Source organism: Caenorhabditis briggsae (genome assembly GCF_000004555.2).
Source record: "Caenorhabditis briggsae complete genome, chrX, whole genome shotgun sequence".
Classification (NCBI taxonomy): Eukaryota; Metazoa; Nematoda; class Chromadorea; order Rhabditida; family Rhabditidae; genus Caenorhabditis; species Caenorhabditis briggsae.
The window spans coordinates 11,047,654-11,069,968 of record NC_013491.2 but is presented as its reverse complement, the minus strand read 5'-3'; the positions used below and the strand labels follow the sequence as shown (position 1 = coordinate 11,069,968).

The 22,315-nt window shown below is 37.6% G+C and overlaps 2 protein-coding genes across 2 annotated transcripts; one reads left to right on the top strand and one right to left on the bottom strand.

The window, feature by feature from the left end:
- Positions 1-12,760: 12,760 nt before the first annotated feature.
- On the bottom strand, positions 12,761-13,902 carry CBG27750 (the record flags this gene model as incomplete). Its single annotated transcript, XM_045239761.1, has 2 exons — positions 12,761-12,825; positions 13,716-13,902. The coding sequence occupies 2 exons, from the start codon at positions 13,900-13,902 to the stop codon at positions 12,761-12,763; spliced, it is 252 nt and encodes an 83-aa protein (XP_045099589.1).
- A 538-nt stretch (positions 13,903-14,440) lies between these two features.
- Positions 14,441-21,942, top strand: Cbr-rgs-6 (the record flags this gene model as incomplete). The annotated part of the gene is made up of 11 exons (XM_002644693.2): positions 14,441-14,491; positions 16,187-16,318; positions 16,369-16,524; positions 16,580-16,709; positions 16,762-17,183; positions 19,345-19,571; positions 19,922-20,115; positions 20,174-20,373; positions 20,713-20,817; positions 20,873-21,043; positions 21,478-21,942. The coding sequence occupies 11 exons, from the start codon at positions 14,441-14,443 to the stop codon at positions 21,940-21,942; spliced, it is 2,253 nt and encodes a 750-aa protein (XP_002644739.2).
- Between the last annotated feature and the right edge of the window lie 373 nt (positions 21,943-22,315).

The window sequence follows — 22,315 nt, the reverse complement described above, 5'->3', positions numbered from 1 at the left end:
AACTGGGTTCTGATTGCACTTTTAGAATGTTTTTTTGTAGTTTTTTGTGACCCGTGTCAACGAACCCCCAGAGTGAAAAATTTCCAGTCTTGTTAAAACCAAAAGTTCATCTTTCTAGTATACTGTATGGTTTATTTGTTTGATATGCTGATGATATAAATTCTTATGAAATATGTATTATGTGATCAAGGAGGAAAAAGTTCAGAAGTATAAATTGCTTTGTTCTGCAGTAATCTTCTCTGGATTTGTTTTTAGCATTTAGCTTCCTCGAAGCAAAAAAAACTTTTTTTTTTTTGTCAAAAAAAGGATCACAAAACGCTTGAAACTATAAATTTTTTTTCGAAAAATCATTCTCGAATGAACTTAGATATCTTTTGTGCCCTGTATTTTTTGAACTCCTGCCAAAAAATTTGATCTCATCAGTTTTCTTCGTATACATCTCAATTCAAACTGACATTCCCCTTTTTTCTTCCCATTATATCCATCATTGAGGGTTCAATAGGCTTTTGCAACAAACTTAAAAAACGGAAAAGCGGCGAAAAAAAACGAAAGTTAATAGAGAGCGTCGAATATGCATAGTTCATCGTTATTTTTATGAATAAATTGACCTATCTTCTCTCTTTTCCTTTTTGAGAGAGAGAGAGAGAGAGAGAGAGAGAGAGAGAGAGAGAGAGAGAGAGAGAGAGAGAGAGAGAGAGAGAGAGAGTGAGAGAGAGAGTGAGAGAGGAAAACAGTTCTTAATGTATAATTTTTATGGTTTATATAGCAGTGTTGATGACTTGCTGGCGACTCATTTCCTTTTCTTTCTCTTGTCGTCCGGTTACAGGTAATTTTTTCTTTATTTCTTTTGCTGTTATGGCGAGAAGCCGTATTTGATTGTGATTTAACTTTCCAAAACATTTTGAATTTTTTTTCTATTTTGAGTTTTTTATTTTATTTTTGCGATTTGTTGAGACCCCAAACTTTCTATTCCACTCAGGCAATCTAATATTAGTTTCTGATCCTGAAACTCCAAATTCTCGGAAGGGATTATGTTTTTTAGGGAAAATGAGTGGGTGATCTCCAAATTGGATTTTGCTCCATTTTCATCAGACAGAAAATGTTCGGGAAATGAGGAATTGATCCTGGATTAGTCCGTGACCTTTTGAAATTTCAGAGAATTTTGTCTTCCGGATTTTCGAAGTGCAGCCTATTCATGATTTTTCTTGGGAAAATCAGTTTCTCTGAAAAATTCGATGGACTTATTTTTTCCGATGGGAAAATGTATCGAAAACTTGTTTCTTTTACATTGGATAATAGAATACGAAAAACCGTTTTTCAAACACAGCACCTTATTTTTTTTAGCTTCAATCAAAATTTTAAAAATAAGAAAATAAGTCAAAATTTTAAAAATACGATACAGTTACAAAATTCAAATCTGATAAAATCATAAGCAGATTATACGGTTTTTAAAAGTATTATTTTTAAAATTATAATTAGAACAAGATAAATATTCGTTTTGTGCAAAAGGGACTTTTCGAGAAAAACAACAATTTTTTTTCAATTTCCACATTTTGCAGTAGATAAAAAAAACCACTTTTCAAGAAAAGAGTTCATGAATAGGGTTTTCGATTCCCAATAATTTTTGTGATTCATCAAAAGCCGTGCATTCTTCTACATTGATCCGTCTCTAACATCAGTTTCAAAGTTTTTTCCACCATTTCCTCTCTATTATGCTTCGATAGACATTATCCATCCGCGTGACTGACCCCTCTCTACTATCTCCGTTGTCGTGGCAGCCATTAGTATACTCTAAACCAAGTGAAAGAGAGAAAACGACAATCGATATTTGTTTCCGAGAATGAGTTTTCTGGATTGCTTCCAGATTGTGGGTAACGAGCACATTTCTCGTTTATGGGCTCTCTCTCTCTTTCTTTTCATTTCTCTCTGGGCACATGCCGATTTTTTATTTTAAGAAGTCTCCACCAAAGTCGTTTGTCCCCAGCTGTTTCTTACTTGTTCGTTTCTGAATTTAAATTCTTTTTTATGCACAAGTATCTAGAATGTATTTAACTGTTCGATTTATTTTTTGATTTTGATCGTAACACTCATTTCGAATCCATCTACACGCAATGAATCTTAATTCACCTGATTTGAAAAAAAATGAAGTTTTCTAATTTTTTTTGTGTTGCTCCTAAAAAGTTGTGTTTCATTTTTATGAAACTCAACTTTATACCTACATCCTAGTTTACAGAATGATCGCAATATTCAAATTTCCTAGAAAAAAAATTTTGTGAGTTTACTTATTTTGTAAATAAAAATCATGCAGGTGCGACTAGGAGGCGCCCACCTCATCTTCACCTGGGTTCTTGCGAATTCAGCCCACGTCGTATTTTATTTAACATTTTCAGAAGTTCTCTGCATTTCAGACTTCTTTTTTCAAGTTATATTTTTTTGGGATTCCCCGAAGCAGTTTTATTTAGTCTAATACGATTTCCGGTATTCTCTGTTTTGTGTACTCACTGTTCGAAATCTGTCGATTCGTTTTTCTCATCATTACCTAACCTTTTTTCTCTCAATTTCTCTGAAATATTTTCAATGACTGCCGCCGAAATGACAGTTCAAAGATGTTCAGCTCTCCCTGGGAATACGGTCGGTATTTTTTTACTATTTAGTTTCTCATTTTTGGATGATAGGATTGATTGAATTGATAAAATCTAATAACTGTGTGAATAGGACTTTTGAGACTAAAAGTAATTTTGTTCTAAGTTGTTCTAAAACTCATTTTGAATAAACGACACCAAAATTTCTATACGACTATTAATCAGCCTCAAATCTCGGAATTATTCTCTAGATGTAATCATGTTGATTAGTTTCAACGTACAAAATGCCCAGGGTAAAAAAACAAATTGCGATTTGAATATTGAGGTTTTACGAAATCAGAAAATCCAGAAAGCTATTATTTGTCTGTATTTCAAAAAATTGATCTTCGCTTCTATTCTATGAATATATCAGGGATGTTCTCTTTGTGTACAGTACCTTGACAAATATAATTATCAAAAAGAGGAAATTTTGGGATCAGTAAATTGTCAAAGTTTGATCATTTTAATATAAAAAACAATGCTGAAAGCCGATTAGCTTCCTTGAAAACAGTAATTTTCCAACTTTTCTCAAAAAATTCAAATTTGAATTTCGCGCTCAAACCGGCCAGACACGTAAACAATACGGTGTTCCCTTGTGTGTTTTCCGTCTCCGCCTAATAACATGTTTATCAGATATGGTAGAGCTTCGATTTTTATTGGGTGTGTTCGCTTAACAGACGTTGTTGAGCTTGGGTGAGAAGTATGTTTTTTGATTCAGATTCTAATCCTGAAAATTCTAAATAAAAGATTTCAGTTGCCTCTTGTTGCGGCATGTCTGCCGTCTGAAATATTGGTTTTCCAAGGAATATGTTCCTAAGTCAGACATTAAGATGTGTTCACATATACAAACTATTTATCGCGTTTATAGATTTTCGAGCAGTCCGTAATGAATTCCTTTGGCTATTATGAGGCTACATTGATTATGTAGGTTGTGAGTGTTGGTGATATACAGCTCTACAGACTACATTGGTGTTGAACACCCTCCGGATTTTTCACTAATGAGCAACGTAGTTAAATGAGTAGAATAATATTTCAGCTTTATCAGCTGGAACTTGTGAGACTGACATTAGTGTTTCAGCTCTACTAGAGTTGCGCAAAGAGTGAATATTACAGGAAAACGTTTTACTATTCAAGCCACAAAATTCAAACACAAAACATAATTTTTTCAAAAAGTTTTTTTGAAGCGAGTGTGTGCAGTTTTGTGTGACGGATACAGTGCTTGGTGTTTGTAGCACGCCACTTCTTTTGGGCCTTTCTTATTCGAGTCATTTGTCGGTCGCTACCACAACAACCTCATGGCTAAGTCGGTACTGGCGTATTCATCTTCCGATTTCAATTTCTTAATAGTCCCTAAACTCTTGAGAAAAAATTTGACTTCAAAAGTATCCAACCGAACACAATCAAGGTCTTTTAAAAGGAATGAACAGATAGGTAGCGACAGGCACCACTTTTAAAAAGTGCATTTTTTTTGAAAAATGTTTATGAGTTCTCTAGTAGTTCTTAAAAAAGTGGGATCATGAAGTATATTGTTTCATTTATTTTCCAAGAATTGTCAAACGAAAGTGAATTGAGTTTTTGTAGTTGGCGGCCTGATCATCTTTGAAACAAATATACCGCTTAAAACTTGAATTCAACTTTGAGTTTGAAAAATTGAATTTAATTTCAGGGAATTCTTAAACGAAAAATTGTGGATTCTAAAATCTAAGAGTTTTATTCAATTAAATTTTACAAAACTTTCGGCTCTTTATGATTAAACGGAGGTTTTGAGAATCAACGTGGGATCAACGTGGGACGTTTTTCGTCTCACATTGGAGCTTATTCGGTAGATGATTTTCAGTAATCAGAATTTGCCGGATTGAATGTTTGGCTATTTATGATTTAACGGGGGGTTTTGAGAATTGACACTTACTTCAGTCGATTCATTCATTTTTGAAATTATTTTTTCTCTGTGTCTTCTTTCATTTTTAACGTTTTTTTTTTCATTATAATGTTTTTTAATAAGATGGAGACAAGATATTTGTATTCGTATGCTCTTACATTGTAATAGAGGTCTGAAAAAAATGAAGGTCCAAAGAAAAAGTAGTCCAAGATTTGAAAACCGCAAGTATGATGAAATAATGTAGCAGCATTGAAACTGTGTGAGAAATTAAAGTTTGGAGGCTTTGTAGGAAGATTAGTGTTGAAATATGACTTCTCCTAACAATTTTGGCTCCATTTCTTTTTTTTCTTGCTGAAAACCAATTTATATATGCTGAAAATCATACTTGTAATCCGGCATTTGCCGGGCCTTTGCGGGTTCTGCCATATCTTCTTTCGGCATCAATATTTTTAACAGACACAATTAAATATGATAGCACTCGACGAGTACTACAAAATGATAATTTTTGGAAAACTGTGTCTTGTCTATGAACAAAGTTACAGGTCATAAAGTGGCTTTTTCCGGATGTACCGAGCCAGGCTGGGCCGGCAAAGACCCGGATTACAAGTAAGCTGAAAATGCCGGAAAAACAGTAAAACTCCATGAATATGTTGTCTCTCAGGTTTAGATAATTTACAGAAAATATTCACACCTAAGCCTTTTAAAGGTATAACATATATCAGCAACACTTATTTTGCTGAAAGGCCCGAAAATATAAATTTCTTACACAGTTCAATTGTTGTATTTTCACAACAATTTCGGTGCGGTTTTCAAATATCGGACTATTTTTTCTTGGGACCACTAAATTTTTTTGCGATCTCTATTTTTTTTTTTCATACCTCTAGTGTTTTTTCAGATCTCTTTTTTTCAGACCCCTATTGTGATGTAAAAAAATGTTGAAAAATGAAAAAAGAGAAAGAGAAAAAATGATTTCAAAAATTAATAAATCGACTGAAGTAAGCAAAAAACGAAAAACCGTAGCACTTTGAGACAATTAGGGGGCCTATATATCATATTTAATTGTGTCTGTTAAAAATATTGATGCCGAAAGAAGATATGGCAGAACCCGCAAAGGCCCGGCAAATGCCGGATTACAAGTATGATTTTCAGCAGATGTAAATTGGTTTTCAGCAAGAAAAAAAAAGAAATGGAGCTAAAATTGTTAGGAGAAGTCATATTTCAACACTAATCTTCCTATAAAGCCTCCAAACTTTAATTTCTCACACAGTTTCAATGCTGGTACATTATTTCATCATACTTGCGGTTTTCAAATCTTGGACTGCTTTTTCTTTGGACCTTCAATTTTTTTTTCAGACCTCTATTACAATGTAAGAGCATACGAATACAAATATCTTGTCTCCATCTTATTAAAAAACATTATAATGAAAAAAAACGTTAAAAATGAAAGAAGACACAGAGAAAAAATAATTTCAAAAATAAATGAATCGACTGAAGTAAGTGTCAATTCTCGAAACCCCCCGTTAAATCATAAATAGCCAAACTTTCAATCCGGCAAATTCTGATTATTGAAAATCATCTACCGAATGAGCTCCAATGTAAGAAACCTTACGAAAAACGTTTTATCAATTGACACTTTTTTGATATCTTTTAAGAAAATCAAGATATGTAATTGAGCTCAATTTGCACTCATTTACAGTATCTTAAAATACAGAGAATATTATTTCAATGTGACGCTCCGAAGACAATGCTTCCACAAATACATGTAGTCTGAAACCATCAGTTTTTCATCTCAGGTTGTTTACTGTATCTGCAAGATGAAAATTGTCGATGGGTTTTAATTTTCACATTTCTCAGAATTAACATTCAAAAAAAGTAGAGCGAAACCATAACTTTTTGGTTGGTTGCAAATTTATTCCAATCCGATGAATTTTGATTTTTTACAAACCAGTGTTATCTGCATGAGCTTCTTCCTTCCTCTATTGCTCTCTCCAGATGCTAGAAAATTAAAGTCTTCAATTTTGAAGTAAAAGAGCGTTTCTGTATACATCATTAACATTTTACAAGCGTACACTCTAATCCCAATCAAAACGGCTCCTTACACCCCCTTTCCGACGGAATCATTATTTTCGACTCCGCCCTCCCTCTTACCCTCGTTTAAAACACATCATTTGAATACAAAGTGTTTGCAAAGATGTCGTTTCTGCACAACTAGGCATGATTAGTTTGGAGATTTTGTTTCTATTTCTAGATTAGGAGGGTCTATTTTTGAGAGCTTACTCATCGTGCAAGTAGATGTGACATCAGCCATCACCCTGAAACCTCTGACCTTTTAGATTTGTGCAGTGATTCTCGCAAGCGTTTTAGACTTTTGCTGGAAGAATTCAAATTTAAAACGTTTTTCGGTGGTGTCGCATTAGTGTCCTTTCGTCGCTCGCTGCTGCTGCAAATATCTAATACCTCAAACAAAATCTCTCAAATCCTGCAACAACTTGAATCAAATACTTTGACGCGTCTTATTGCTGAGGATGAGCCGCCTTTGTCAAAGAAGCGTCGCAGCGAGCCGTTGTTCGTGTATGTGAATGTATGTCTCTTCTCTCGAAACGCCTCTCATTATACTAATTCGTCTGTTATGGGTTATCTAGACATTTTCAGTTCTAGAGCTGCTAACCAGTTTAATGAACAGGAGTAGTGGAACTAGAAGAGGTCGTAGTTTGAATTTTTGAGATTCTAATATCCGGAAAATTGGTTCAAAATTGTTCTACAGCATCTGAGTTCATTGGACGTTTGAAATTAAACTTTAATATTTTTCTCTGAAAATCTAAGAACCATAAAAACAAAGTAAAGAAAAAAGCCTTTGTAGTATGTCACGCGAAACTTCCTTTTCTCGTCCCTTCCTTTCCCGTTTGAGTAAAGACACAAAAACAGTGTGCTCTGTTTTTCATTCATAATCCTTTCGTGTAATTAGCTCAAGCAAAACGTGGTGGTGAAACGTGAGAACGAAACGTCGAAACGACTCTTCGTCGCCTATACAGAAGAAATAAGATTGCCACTCGAATCCTTTTCCTTTCGCTGCTTCTTCTTTTTCTTATTCTTCTTATTCTTCTTCTTTTTCTCTTTTTTCTTCTTCTTCTTTATTCTTTCCGCTTCATGTTGCACGTTTGAGCAACAACAATGTTGTCTTTCTAATTACCGTAGTGATTGTTGCTCTTTAGCTGACTCTCTGAGAAAAATTCCCGTCCTGTTTCACACACTGACTCAGTTTCTGTCTTTCGAGAATGTGGTGTATAACGGACAGTCAGCTAAACTTAATAACATGATCAGAGATTTCCATCGTATCGAAATGCACTTTTTATAGTTCACTGATTTTTCAGTCGCGCATTAGCACTGTCAAGCTTCGGTGAAGCAGATTTCACTCTTTTGGTTTCTAGAAGGTTTTGATCCATTTTCAGATTTTCCCTTTTTTTAGTGATTTTGTTAATACAGTCGAATAAGATGATACCTGAAAAACGCAATGAGAAATCTCTCGATCTAGTCAGAAAAAATTAAAAATCAGTGAAAAACACTAAAAATAGCTTGTTTTTCCAGCATTCAATTACATTCTTGCAATTTTTCGTTACTGAACTAGAAACTTTAAGAAATGATCTGAAAAAAACTGAATCAACTCTCACCGATCAAACAATCATCTCAAAATGAGCAATCAGATGTAACTGCCATTCTAGATCAACCCACAGTACCGGCTTATAAGTGATACAAAAACTTCTTTCCAGTCGATTTTCGGCCATTTTGAACATTTTCAGGAGTGTGGACCTCGGCTGTCAAATTTGCGATCACTTTGAGAATTTTGAAAAGTGTAAAACTCGCCTAGATTAAAACATTTGCATTCACAGAATTTTTTGAAAATTGCCTAGGTTTTCCGCTTTTTATCGTTTTTGAAATAACCGATTATTCACATTTTTAGTGCAAAAACAGGCCGAAAGGAAATGTCTTTTAGAAATCGGCAAATAGTTGAAAAACTAGAAATTTTCAAGGAATCCTATGAATCAAAGTTTCCAATTCAGATATGTTTCACACCCTAAAAAATTTTCAAAACAATCGGAAGCTTGACAGCCGAGCTCCAGACTACTCATAATGACTAGAAACGCCGCAAAAAAACTGAAAAATAACATTTGCATAGCTTGTTGACCGGTACTGTATTTACAACTCAACCATTTTGAATTTGGAATCTCGAATAGAATTATTTAAAAGTTTTACAATCATCAAATGTTTGAAAAGCTTTAGAACCATTCAATCTAATGTGACTAATTCGACCTCACTCAAACAGTCAAAACAATATCAAAGCTGAGTTTTTAGAAAGAATACTCTGATTTTTTAGACTTACCGTACCTCACAAAAACCAGAGATCATCCGTAGTTTATTATTGAAATAATAACACGAGTGAGACCGCATATTTGATGACAATGACAAAATATGGATAAGAACAGACACATACAACACATATCCTCACACATCCTCAAACACGCACATATTGAATCTGGCGTAGAGAAGAGAAGACGAGAAACTTGAGAAGACTCATCATGTGTGCACTTAATGGTATGCAAATACGTGGCCCCTCTCCCAACCCCTTTCTACCTCACCTAACGCCCCAATCTGCCCCAAACACATTCCCTTCTGAAATCCACGCGCACTGTCGAGTTGCCACGAAACATGATACTTTTTGTCGCGCCCAAAACTTTGGTAGGCTGATCCTCGCACTTTGTTCTTCTTCTTCTCTCTATCGTTTTTCTTCTTCTTCGTCTTATTCGTCGTGTAAGAATGTCTCAGACATTCCCAGGCTCATTTCTTTTGCGGAGCTCTTTTTCTCTCTGTGTGAGCTCTAGAAATGAAATGTGCACTTTTCTCACTTTTTTCTCTCCGCCCCTTTTCCTCACCCTTCCTCGTCTTCTATATGTTTCAGTTATAGTGAGTTTTTGGACACATATGGGTCCGATCACTTTTTTTTATACTCTTTGCGTTTTTTCACTGGCCCGTTCTTTTTCTCTGATTCAAATTGAATGTGTTGTGTCCTTTTCCCAAAAAACCAAAGCCGTCACTTGATTAATTTTTTTTACTTTGTTTTCTCGCTTTAATTTTCGTTTTCTCATTTTCAGTTTTCCCATTATTTGCAGAGACTTGGTACAAAAACCATATTGTCTATCCCCCCCCCCTTGCATACCAGTTATCGCGTATCAATCGAAGGTAATTCTGAAATTTTATCAGTTTGAGTTTGCTTTCTACCGTAACCTGAAGTCAGAAAACGTCACACTGCACACAAAGTTACAATATTCACTGCCGGTGTTCTGTTTTTTGTCAAAACAGAGGAGAGAAAAGGAGTCGAGAAAAAAATCAGAAAGATTCAGATTTTTTTCGGCGAGTGTGTTGAAAAACAGGTTAGGTTGACAGACACAACAAAAACACCGAATCACCGCTGACGATTCGGTCAGGTAAGTGGCGAGTGGCGTGTTTTTTCGTCTGTTTGATTGTGTGGTTCTGTGCTGCTATTGCTTCCGTTCCCTTAGTTGTCAGTTGCATATCAAACCGGACAACTACTTTTACTACTTCTTCTTTTCCTTCTAAAAATGAAGAGTAAAAGTAGAAGAAGGATAGGAAATTGGATGAAGTGGGATGTTGTGCATGTGAGTGTATGTCGTCGGGTAGGCAAAATTGGGAGCGCGGAAAATGGAGCTGTTCCTGCCTGTAATTCGAGATTTTGTTCTCCAAAGTTATCTGTCCTCCCCTTCTTTGGTTTTGAGATTTGAGATGCTCACTGCTTCTTGAGCCAACATCATGCAGTGTCTACGATATCGAAGGAAAGAGAGAGAGGTTATGTGAGGATAAATTTGTTCAGGCGAACAAGAAAAGAGACGTTTTGAATAACAGATCAGATATCCTATTTTAGGCTTGCTGCTCTCCCCGTGTTCTCCATTACGTTTCGAGAACATTTTCCCAGAAACACAAAAGTTCAGAACACAATTTTATAAAGCTTACTGTAGTCCTTCTTAATAATCAAGTACAAGAACAGCGCAAACGTGTCAAACTAAAAAATAAGAGCTTGATAAAAATGTTTCACCGTAAGTCAAAAAAGGCTTCTTACGTTCTAAGAGATCACACGATATTCCAGAGTCTCTTTTTCAATATCAGACGTACATTGTTTTTCGAATTTCCAGTTAAAATTACTACCTTTGGCCTAATCTGTAATGAATTTTAAATTATTGCTTACGAATCAAATCGAAATGTTTCATTAATCGGTTCAAAAGTTTTGGCCTATTCTGATTCTTCCTCACCAAGTTCTGAATTTTAAAATAGTTTCATTTTGATGAATGGGACATGATTTTTTTTGGGGAGGCTATTCATGTTTTCAATAACGCAAACAAGCATTCAGAAAGAGAGAGAGAGGGACTCTCACAGGCATTTTTCCAGTGTCACTTTTCTTCATCTTTCTCTCTCTCTCTCTCTCTCTCTCTCTCTCTCTCTCTCTCTCTCTCTCCCTCTCTCTCCCTCTCTCTCTCCCTCTCTCTCTCTCTATCTTTCTTTCTTTTTTTCTTTCTGTCTTTCTCTTTACTCCGCCTATTTTTCCCTCCTCCCCTTTTTGTCTCTTCTTTTCAGTTCAGAATGCAACTCCGTCGGACCAGCAGCCCCCACCAACTCTCGTTTCAAACCCCCACGCCCCTTCTCTTCCAATTTTCCGTCAAAACGCATTTTTCTAGGACCGCCCCTCTCTCTACCTTGAAAAAATCTGCAATATCCCCTCCTAACCTCTTCGACCCTTCCTTTTTTTACTTTCCTGCTCCTTCTTCTTCCCACACCGAGCACCGGACATCATGAGTCACGAAGCCTGGTGAATCTTTGTTATCGTCGCGGTCAAGTTGCAAGGAAGAGGTCATCTTGTATTTTTTGCTTATGCTAGCTTCTCCTTTATTTTGGATTTCTCCTCTCAAATTGCAGATTCTTCCTAGATTTACCATCATTCATTTTGTTATGTTGTGTACATGCTCGGCAAGCCTTCAACCAGCCAACCACTGTTTACTTTGATGAATCACTTTTCGTAGAACCAAAATGTAAACGAATTTGGTTGGAAGCTCTCTCGCAGCTCTTTCGAGGCTTATTTTTGGCTTTCGAGTTTCTTTTTTAATATTAAACTATTAAAAAAAATCAGTTCTCAAGTTTCCATTTGATTTTCATCAAGGCGTGACTGTAATTCATGAGTTCTTTCAAAAATTTCCAAATTTTCTTTGTCAGCAATTCGTCTCTTCAGGTTTACTTTTTTTTTTCAAAACTGAGAGGCGTGAGCTTGCCATCTTCTCCATATTTTGTTCTTTGTGACATCCCATCGAAATATGCCTCAAATTTTGATTTAAAAAATTTCCAGCATTCATTTTAGCAAACTTTCAAATTGATTCGGATTTTTTTACAATTTAAAAAAAAACTAATTATACGCTGTCAGATATACCGAACGAAATATATTTATTTTATTTCCTTCACTTGATCAGATTACATATTCAAGTAACAATTGTTTAAAATTTTTCATTCTCCTTCAAAGAAAGTTGACACTTGTCCCCTAAAACCTTAATTGAAGAAGTTAAAAATATTCATACCGTAGTCCATCAGATTTTTCTCAATAAGCTTCGAATTTGAAGATAATAATTGTGAAGTTCTCAGAAGATTTAGCATTTTTATGGCTCTGATTGTTACAGATTAACTGTCTTTTTTTAAGGATAAAAGGAGGAACATACTTTTTTGAATTAATAAATATTGCACTACATATTTTGTTCTGAACTTTTCTCTGTACTGCGTTCGCTTGTCTTTAACACCATGGTCTAGTTTTTTTGTGATTAATTGATCTCAAAGAAAATCATGTACCTGAAAGTCTGATATCCGATTGAATATAATTCCAAATTTCGATTTTGTCTGAATTTCGGCAGTTATGAGTTATAGAATCACCTCTACACTTAAAAGAATAATAGGAACTCAAATTGCAAATTTCTCGGAACACAACAAAATTGAAACACCACTACTCCTGAAAATTGAATCTGAATGAACCTACCTATCTTTTCTAATTTTTCAATAATGTGAGTATGTAGGATAGCAAAACTTACTGTAATAATCAAATATTTTTTGTTCAGCATTATTATTTTCTTTCTAATTACAAAATCTACAAAAAAATTATCTGATGGATAAATTAGATTTTCAAGCATTAAAAGAGTTTATTTCAACAATTAAAATATTATATTTGAAAATTATCGTTTTGTCTGTATTCTTCTTTTTGACAGAGCGTCTCTCTATTCCAACCTGAAAATTATTTCATTCCTCTTTTTTTGGAAATCAGTCGAAATTTTCAATTCTTCGTCCTTCACGCCTAAGAAGCGGCCTATTCTGAATCGCGTGTCGCAAAACTCATTCATTCGGCTCCGTGAAAAGAAACGTCTGAGTTGTGTTTGCGTGGAGTGTGTAGTGCGGATCATTAAGCCTACGACAATCAAATAGTGAGCCCTGAAGGAGAGATTGGAAAAGAGAAGAAGAAGAAAAAATGGAGATGAAGAAGAAGAAGAAGTAAAAGAAGAAGAAAAAAAGAAGGGACACTTTTTTCGGTCGCGTACTTCTTGTGTTGGTCTGTGCGACGACGTGTATGGAAAATGCTTTTATCTGTCGACCTGTGCTTGAGCAACACTAGTGGAGGGATATTGCTTCTTCTTCTTCTTCTTCTTTTTCTTCTTCTTCTTCTTCTTCTTCTTGCAACTGCCTCCTGCCTTCGGGCGCTTCTACATGGAGAATGACAGAAGAGAGTTGCGACACAACGGACACAACGGGACGACAGCAATAAAGTAGTAGTAGAATAAGCAGAAGAAGCTGTAGTAGGAAAAGAAGACGTCGGCGATGGCAAAAGCTGCGGCTAGTCCCGCTCGTTCTGTCTTTTCGCCGTTTCCAGTAGTCTCCTCGTTCGACTCGCTCTCTCCTACTTTTCCCCTCTGTTGAGAACTCACTCTCTCCTTTTTTTCCACACAGTAGTAACCACCTCTGGTTGTCGCGCACTGCCTTTCATTTTCCTATTTCGCGCGCGCGCCACCGCAGGCAACCCACGTCGCACCCCTTGCTGCCGCAAATCGCTTTTTCGGAATATAGACGCGGAGAATCGGAGAGGGTGCGCGAGCCTTCTCGTTTCTCTCCGCCACATTCCTCACTTTCAGCCTCACCATCGTCGTCGCCTTTCTTGTCTTGTCTTTTACTTGTTCTTCTTGTCCCTTCTATGCATTCTACTCCAGCTTTTTCGTGCCCGCTTTGCGGCTTCGCCGCTTCCTTCTTCTTCTTCTTGCTTTTACTCCCACGGCACTCACTGTCATTGAGCATTTCATTCGCGCACTCAACCATCCATGCGTGAGTTTTGCTGTGAGTTATGTTTCATGAGCTGTGCGCGGGCGTGAGTGTAGTTAGAACGACAGAGCCAAAAAAAGAGACGAATGCAAAAAAAGAAGAGGCGCGCAAAACGATAACTATTACCACTTTTTTATATCAACGACTATTATTACTACGACTCATGTGTGGGCTATTATTTGCATTCTTTTCTTTCTCTATCCCCATGATTTTTTTCTTCTTCTTGTGTGTTGTGCATGTCTATAATCGTCCAAATGCACATTGACGGCGTATATCCCTCCCTCTCTCCCCACTATTACGTACTTCTTCCGTCAGAAAATCTTCGAACCCTAGAATTTTATGACCATCATCAATCTTGTGGAGTGCTCGCTCAAAATACGGCTATGGATGAAAAAAATCTACACATGAAGATAAATTGTAATGTTTCAGCACTGTCGGCCTCTGATAAATGTCGACTCCGTGCTCCGGAAACGAGCCCAACATAACACCGACACAAACCTCACCTAATAATGAGACATCTATATCGAGCTTATCGATGGGAGTTGGTGTGGCGCCCGGTGAAACGAATTCTTCGAGAGAGTTGAAGGTAAGTGGTGCATTTTGAAAAATTGAAATAAAAAAATGAAGAAGAAGAAGAAAATGAAAAATGAAAACAGAAGAAAGTGAAAGAAAAGATAGATGAGAAAATGGAAATTGGGGAGAAAGTGAGATGCACGAAAATGGAATAAATTGTTCTCTCGGAAACGGACGAATGGTTTTGCGCAAGAGAGTGCGTGGAAAAAAGAAAAAGCTTAAGAGCAAAGTGAGAGCACCAAAAAAGAATGACTTTGTGAAGTGAAGACGGGCTCGCGTATTCCTAATGATTCGTATCCTTTTGGCAGTTGCTTCAAACCAAAAGTCGTATTAAATCGACGTCCTTGACTTGTCCTTTTTGGTCTTCAATCGCGAAGTTTGGCTCTTTTCATTCAAAGCTTTTGATAAAACGTTCAGTATTTTTCTCAAACTAATTTTGGATTTTTTTTTAATAATTCGAGTGAAAATATTTAAAAAATTTTTTCAATTGTTCCAAATTCACACATTCCGACAGTTTGGATTTTTTTTTCTGATTAACTATATAATAGATAAGAATTTAGTTTTTTTTAAATTTTTGGTTCATTTCGCTGTGACAAAAATGATCAATCTTAGTGTGATTTCGAAATTGGCTTTTCTAAGTAACCGCTCAACTTATAGTTTTCCAGTCTAACTTTTTTGAGCTGCTCGAAATTGCTTAGCACCACATTGTCACACTTTTTTCCCAACACATTTCAAAGCGATCTTTTCTGGCCAAAGATCATAAACCAGGTCCATGAGCCTCTTTCCTTGAAAATTGGTTCCAGATGTTAATGTTCCATGTGCTCTTGCTTCTCTCTAAAACTTTTTACCAAACTGAAACATCAACTAACCAGGGGTGTTGAAAATCAACTGGCAAACGATTTTGTGGCTCTTTTGTTATGAAGATTATAAAAACTTTTGGTAACAATAGAAGATTACGGTCTTCCATTCAAATTGTTGCCGTTTTGTTCTGTTCTTCTCGTCAAACGATTTGGTTTTTGGTATCATTCTAATATATATTTTTCAAGGGCTGTATATTCAAAAAATACTTGTTCTTTCGCGCAATTCGAAGGGGGTTTTGCGCTAATCTCCCGATGCCCTTCCTGAGGAATTACATGTTCTTTCCTTTCTCATCCATCCTCTCAAGGAAAAAAAACGAGCGAGACTACGTATACAGCAAGTTTTTTTCTATTGATTCGTAAGGGGTCTTCTCTTTTTGCCCGGCATCGGATCATTTGTTTTTCCAGTGGATGTCGTTGAGAAAAGAAGCGAGTACGAGAGGGTGAAGCGTGGCGCTCGGCGCGACAAACTGACTGACTCTACGACGACGACACTGAGCACAGCCGGCGGGCTCCGGGTAAAAAAATATAAGCAAAAGAAAGAGAGAATTGAATGGGTGGAGAAGTTAAGCGACAGAAAGGACTTGACTAACAAATAATCTGGAATTTACCCGTTTTTGCAATGAATGTGGCAGGAAGAAAAAAAGAAGAAGAAGAGTATGCTACTCGGGTTTTTTCTCGAAACATCGAGGAATGCTTAGAAAGCTTACCGTTGCGGGAGAATGTTGATGAGAATGCGGGTTTGATCTAAAAGAAGATTGGAATTTGAAAATTTTTCAGTTCCGGGTTAAGACACAAAAAATCAAAAGCAGAGAAAAAAGAAATACATGTAATAATATTAGATTTTTCAGATCTTCAAGAAAGTCATCCGCGACCCTTTATTACGTTCACCCTTTCAAGAATTTCTGGAACAACAATTTTGTGCGGAAAATTTAAATTTTTACTTAGCAGTCGAACAATTTAAAGAAATATCAGACTTTCAGGTACATGATTTTCTTTGAGATCAATTAATTCAAAAGTTTTCATTTTTCAGGAGAGAGTTTCTTTTGGACGACGAATATTTGACCGATATTTTGCAATGAATAGTACGGAACCTGTTAATATAGACAATTCAACCAGCAAACGGATACGAGAAACAGTAGAAAGTGGTGCATTTCCTTTAGATACTTATGATATAGCACAGTATCAGGTTTGATTTTTTTCCACCCCAGGAAGTGTTATAGGTTTACACAATTCTGTTTCAGATTCTTCACTTGTTGAAATATGATTGTTGGCCTCGTTTTTTGAGGTCCACTAATAATACACAACCTTCTTTTACGGATGAAGAGCTAGCCGCGGATGATGAAGACAAAAACGGGCATAGCCAACCAACTTGTGAGTTTTGTGCTTCAAAAGTATTCAAAACCAACGTTTCCCCATATTTCAGCCCTCAATAACACGAACGAATTTGAAGCAGCTGCGCAGCATTCGCAGCCTGCTCCAAATGCGCCAGCAGCAACAAAGGAAAAACGTAAGTCGATTCTTTGGCACGGTTTGGATCGGTTTTCGCGCCGATTGCGACGCGGTGATAGCAACACGGCCACTAATTGTGACGACGATGCCGACGCGAGCGCGTCCGGCTCGGCGGTTGGTGGAAGAGGTGTTGTCGGGTCTGCCGGATCAAAACGACGATATATCTTCGCAGCATCGAAGCAATATAGTATGCCGGCCGAGATGACGTCACCCGTCAAGAAGAACTCCCTGTCGCCGACGCATCTACGACAACGATGTCGACCCGTGGAACCGAAGCACTGCCAATTGATGATAGGAGATCAGTTCACGACGGAAACTGTAACCCTCGACGACCCGGTTGGTTTTTCAAGCTTTGCATGTTTTTTTAACTTCTATAAATTAGTTGACCTTGGTTTTGGAAAATCAAATTTTGAGTTGCTAAAGTAGTTGCCAACTGACCACTGGAATGAATTCCAATAAAATGAGATTCTAGTTCGGTTTGATTTCTAGTTTTGACGTGTCTTCAGCCGCTTTTTCAGTCTCAGTTTCTGATTATTGCCAAACATGTATCTTCTTTTTCTTTTTTTGCTGCTGTTCATCACGCTGTTTCATGTTTTTCCCTCCCTTGGTTTTCGATGTCTCCAATGCGAACTAATCCGGAAAGCGATGAAGGACACACATAAGAAGTTTCAAATCCCCAAGAGGTGTATGAAACAGTTGCTGTTGCTGCAAGAATTCGTCTTCGTCTTCTTCACAGCGATAAACTCGACTATCATTAGCTGTCCAAGAGAAAAAAAAGAGAGAAGAAGTGGGGGAAGCGCTAAGGGTCCCAATTAGTGGAATAGCATCAACCCTAAAGAAGCCTGTGCTGTCTTCTCAATAAAACATTTCCGGATTGGGCGTTGCTCGCAAAAGTCTTCTTCTTCTTTTACGCTGTTTTTTCTCACTTCGCCCTCTTCATCAAGAATTTATGATGTAGAAGGGCATGCACTACAAGCTCACAGAAGGTGATGGCTATTAAATTTTTTTGAACAGGGGAAATTGAGAAAAAAGAGGAAGAGCGAACCGTGGCGGATTTCAATTTTGCTACTGCTATGCTCCAAAAGTTCATTAATGTGTGTGTACCGACATTCGCGTTATTTGAGGAGCAAAAGGAAGGACAAACTTTTACGACGCCTCCGGGGAGTTAAGGGTTTACTGGTGGCTGGCGTGGAATTTAATTAGGAAAATTGAATGCGTCGTCGGCGCCCAGCGACATTGCACCGGACAAAATGGATGATGGTGGATTTGAGTTTTGATCTAGTTATTAGATCTTAGTCTTCTGGCTGCTGACTGATTTTCTCCAAGTTTACCCGTTGTCTGTTCGATTCTTACTCCCACGCCACCAGGTTTTGTTTTTACGTTTCAATGGAGCACGGGGAGAACTCAGCTGGTGAGGGAGTATTATTCCTTTGTTCTCTTTGTTCAACCTGTGGTAGTCGCACCTTCAAACGATTTCAAGAGGAAGAGAGAGAGGACAAAGTGACTGAATTGATGGAGATGCATATTTAAAGAAGGAGGGGAAAGTGCTCCAAAAAGGTTTCAAGCATGACTGAACACTCAGGGAACCGATTAGTTATGAACTCGGTTTTGAAATATTTTGATCTAGGGAAACTTGAAAGGAGTTTGAAAACCTGAAAATCTAAACAGGAAGAACTAATCCGATGGAACCAAAATAGTTAGCGTGTATTAGAGAAAATAGGTCTCAAGTTGTGGTCACAGGGCTTATCAAGGGACCTCCAGTCCCAGTAATTGCATGCACGGTCTCAACGTGACGGACGGCAAAGGTCTATCACCTTGACCACAGTCCTATCTTTGGAGTAAGGTCCCATTTTCTAAGTCATGTGTTAGCGTATTTTCAATTTGTTTTTCACATTAAACAACGAATCAGAAATATTAAAAAAAATAGATCTAAAAATAAAAAAAGAAAATTCAGTAATCGCGAAAATTGATAACTTTTAAGTTCAGAAATATCAGGGTCTTAGTATATGATCTAGAAAAACAGTAAAAATTCATGAATGTAAAATTCTCAATATTAAATGAAATATCAGGAATCAAGATATACAAAAACTTAAACTCCTTGATATTCAATATCATAGGGTATCAAATTAAAAAAAAAAAAGATCCTCTAGGTTTGAAGTTTATATTTTGAAACTTTCCAACTTTCCGATTCTCAAAATCTTAAAAATTCAGGATTCGGGGAATTAAGAATCTTCAAAAGAAAATGTCAAAAAATAAAAAATAAAATCGAATAAAGTCCAGAGTCTGAGTTTTATAATAATATGCTTAGGGATAATACCTTGATCCAGAAATGAGAGAGGTATCTCTCTGGGACCGACGGAACAATCATGGGACCAGTGGCTCCAACTTGTCAGCTCTCTTCTGTGATAAACCCGCTAGTTCAATCTAACGTTAAACCTAACTTGAAAATACTAATCTCACTGCATACTGAACTTTGAATAATTGTAATTATTTTCAGACAATGTCGGTTCGTCGATGGACGCAAGAAATGGCGGACCAACAAGGAATGGATCGGATGCACGTGGAGGTTGTGGATGCGGAGACGGGCAGCACTATAGATCCAGCTAGGCAAGCCATCGACGCACTACAATCGCGTGCACTCCGGCTCGTTCCTGTTGTCTCGTTCATTATTGAATTCTTGCCTGCCAATTTTTCATTCAAAAATCCGGCCTCAACACCAACAAAGTGAGTTTTGCTAGCGTATTTTCATTGTTTCGTATCAATGTGGTATACTCATTAGTAGCAAATTCATCTTCATTTCCAGCTGTTTGGCAGATCTATGAAACTCAGCGGTAATCAAATCAAATTACTCTCCCATAGCGGACGAAAAAATTTTGCGCGTTCCATTTAATCTCATTTTTCATTACTCTCAGCATGCAAAAACCTTGTTAGTACATCCATCCCCTCTTTAAATCAGATTAACTTTTTAGCACACACATCGGATATTCCAAATAGAAAACGTTTTCGGAATTTGCATTTACCACCCCATCTAGACAATTTCCGTTTGCACTTTTCTCACCAAATTGAGTTTTCAGACTGGTCTGCATTCGTGCCCGACACTCGTTATCAACGGGCATTGTACTAAGGCCGTTACTCAATAAATACACGTTAGACCCGCAAGTAACCAGGATAGTGTTGAATGGGACATTGGAACTAGTGAAAAGATCCTGTAGTGTTGGTGCTGTTTCTCAGAAATGTTTAACAGTGATGTCGGAGGCACAATATAATGGTAAGCGGGGGGGGGGGGGGGTTCGAAAGAAGACAAATAACTGTAAATAATTTTCCAGATCGAGTAAACTCTGGAAAAGTGAGCCTTCCACCACGAGATCCAATTCTCGCTCAACTGCCAAGCACGATTTACGAGCAAAACAACTTTCCATTCCATCAGAACGGTGATATCTCGTATTGCGAGATCCCATCCGAGTCGGAACGTAACAAGCACGCTCATCTTCACGGTGACGCACAAAATGCAGCGCATCAACAAAAGGTTAGTGAGCCGGAACGGGAAAAGGGGAGCATGATCATCAGAGCAAGGTTTTGAATCATTAGAATCTGGATGAGAAACACTGATGATGAGAGGAATCACACGATGTATACATGCCTGTGTCTATGCGTTGTGTTCATGTGTATGTATGCCTGAAGCGCGGAAAAAAAGATGGGGAATAAAAAGGGGTCCTTCGTTTATTTAGCAGTAGCAGCTCTCACAATTTTCTCATAATAATGTAGATTCTAATTTATAAAAATTCATAAAATTCAAATCTATTTTCAAAAAAGTCAAGATGCTGTAAATGCATATTGGGTTCATATTAATAAGGTTTTCTTTCAGGAATACACACTCAGCATCTTCAATAAGTTTGTGAGAAAAGCATCGCATGCCGTTTCCAAAAGCGATCCGAATCCATCAGCAGCAACATCTAACCCGGACAAAATGGTATATTAGACTCTTCAATCCTTCGTGCAAAATATCAAAATCTATGCAAATGCAGGCGTCCGGCGTCTATGCACCATCTACCGGAGCTCCATCGTTCGCCAGCCGAGCAGCCGCCGGCAACAATTTTGGTGGATCGGCCAATCAAGTCAACACTGCCAATGCTAGTACATCCTCCTCTAACAATGTGAGCGAACCGAACAAGAATCGACTGAGCATATTCAAAAGTGTGAGTGTCACGAGAGCCGGAATGCAATGAAAATCTCTACCTTCAAAGTTTTTTGTGTTTGGCTTTTTTGAAACTCATGTTTTTTGGTTGATTTGTTTGAAGAGGGGTTCTCCGCGGTCGTGCCGGCGCCGTCGTCGTCGTCGTTGAGAGAGAGAGAGAGAGAGTGTGTCCCCCAGCTTCTCGCTCTATTGAATTTTCAATGTGACACGGGCTCCTTCATTATGCATACTTTTTCTGCCTCATACATACATTTTTTCCCTTTCCCGTCTACCCACGGGATTTTGGCGTTTGATGAGGAGAGAACATTTTTCGCTGACCTTTCGAGAAAAAAGGGACGACGACTAGATTGTATTTTTGGATTGGATGCTTTTAAAGAGTAGCTCGGCTAGGAAAAATGAACTTTTGGACTTTCCCAGGTACCCCAGAATTTTCAGAAAACCGAGAAGAAAATTGCCAAGGCTGAGCCAGAGAAAGAGAAATTGAAGCCCAGAACAGATGACGTTCCAACGACATCATCGTCAACTCCAATGACAGTTGACGGAAAGCCAAATGGTGGTAGAAGCAGCGAGGAATCAACGAGTCGGACAGGTAACAACGACGGCGCACAGGAAGCGTCAGGTATCCGGCATCCGGCAATCTTTTCCACAAAAATTGGCGACGAGGCAGCAGAAGCCGCTGCGGCTGAAGCAGCAGCAAAGTCGACAGTTGGAACTTCTGGAAAGTCACCATCCACGTCATCACCGAAGAAATCAAATCCATGTTCTTCGTCAACGTCAGTGGTCTCTCCGGCTCCACCTACAGTGATACATACGATAAGGCCTTCTCCTGCACCTGCAGCTGCAGCACCACCAGCTGGAAACCCAAGGGAATCCACCTGGCAACCTGCTGCTTTTGTTTAGTTTATCTTCAAGTTATTTCACATTTACTTTCAAATTAATGGTGCCGGTATCAACCTCCCAACCCTCTTTCGATTCTTTCTTCATTTTATCATTTTTTTTTTCACATTTCATATTTATTTCATCTGAATACATCTCGGAGTTAGTGTTTATTTTCCCATTTTTTCCTTTTTTTATAAAAAATCTTGATGTTTCATTTTATTTCACTTCTCTTAACATTTTGTTGGTTTTTTGCCTATTTTTTTTCTCATTCCCCTTCTCCTTCCCACGCCCATCCAGTCGGTTAACTTTTGCTACCTTTACCATTTTCAACCAGTGTGCTCTTTTCAAGTCAGTAATCAAAAGGTACTAATCAAAAAATAACAAAAAAGCTCCC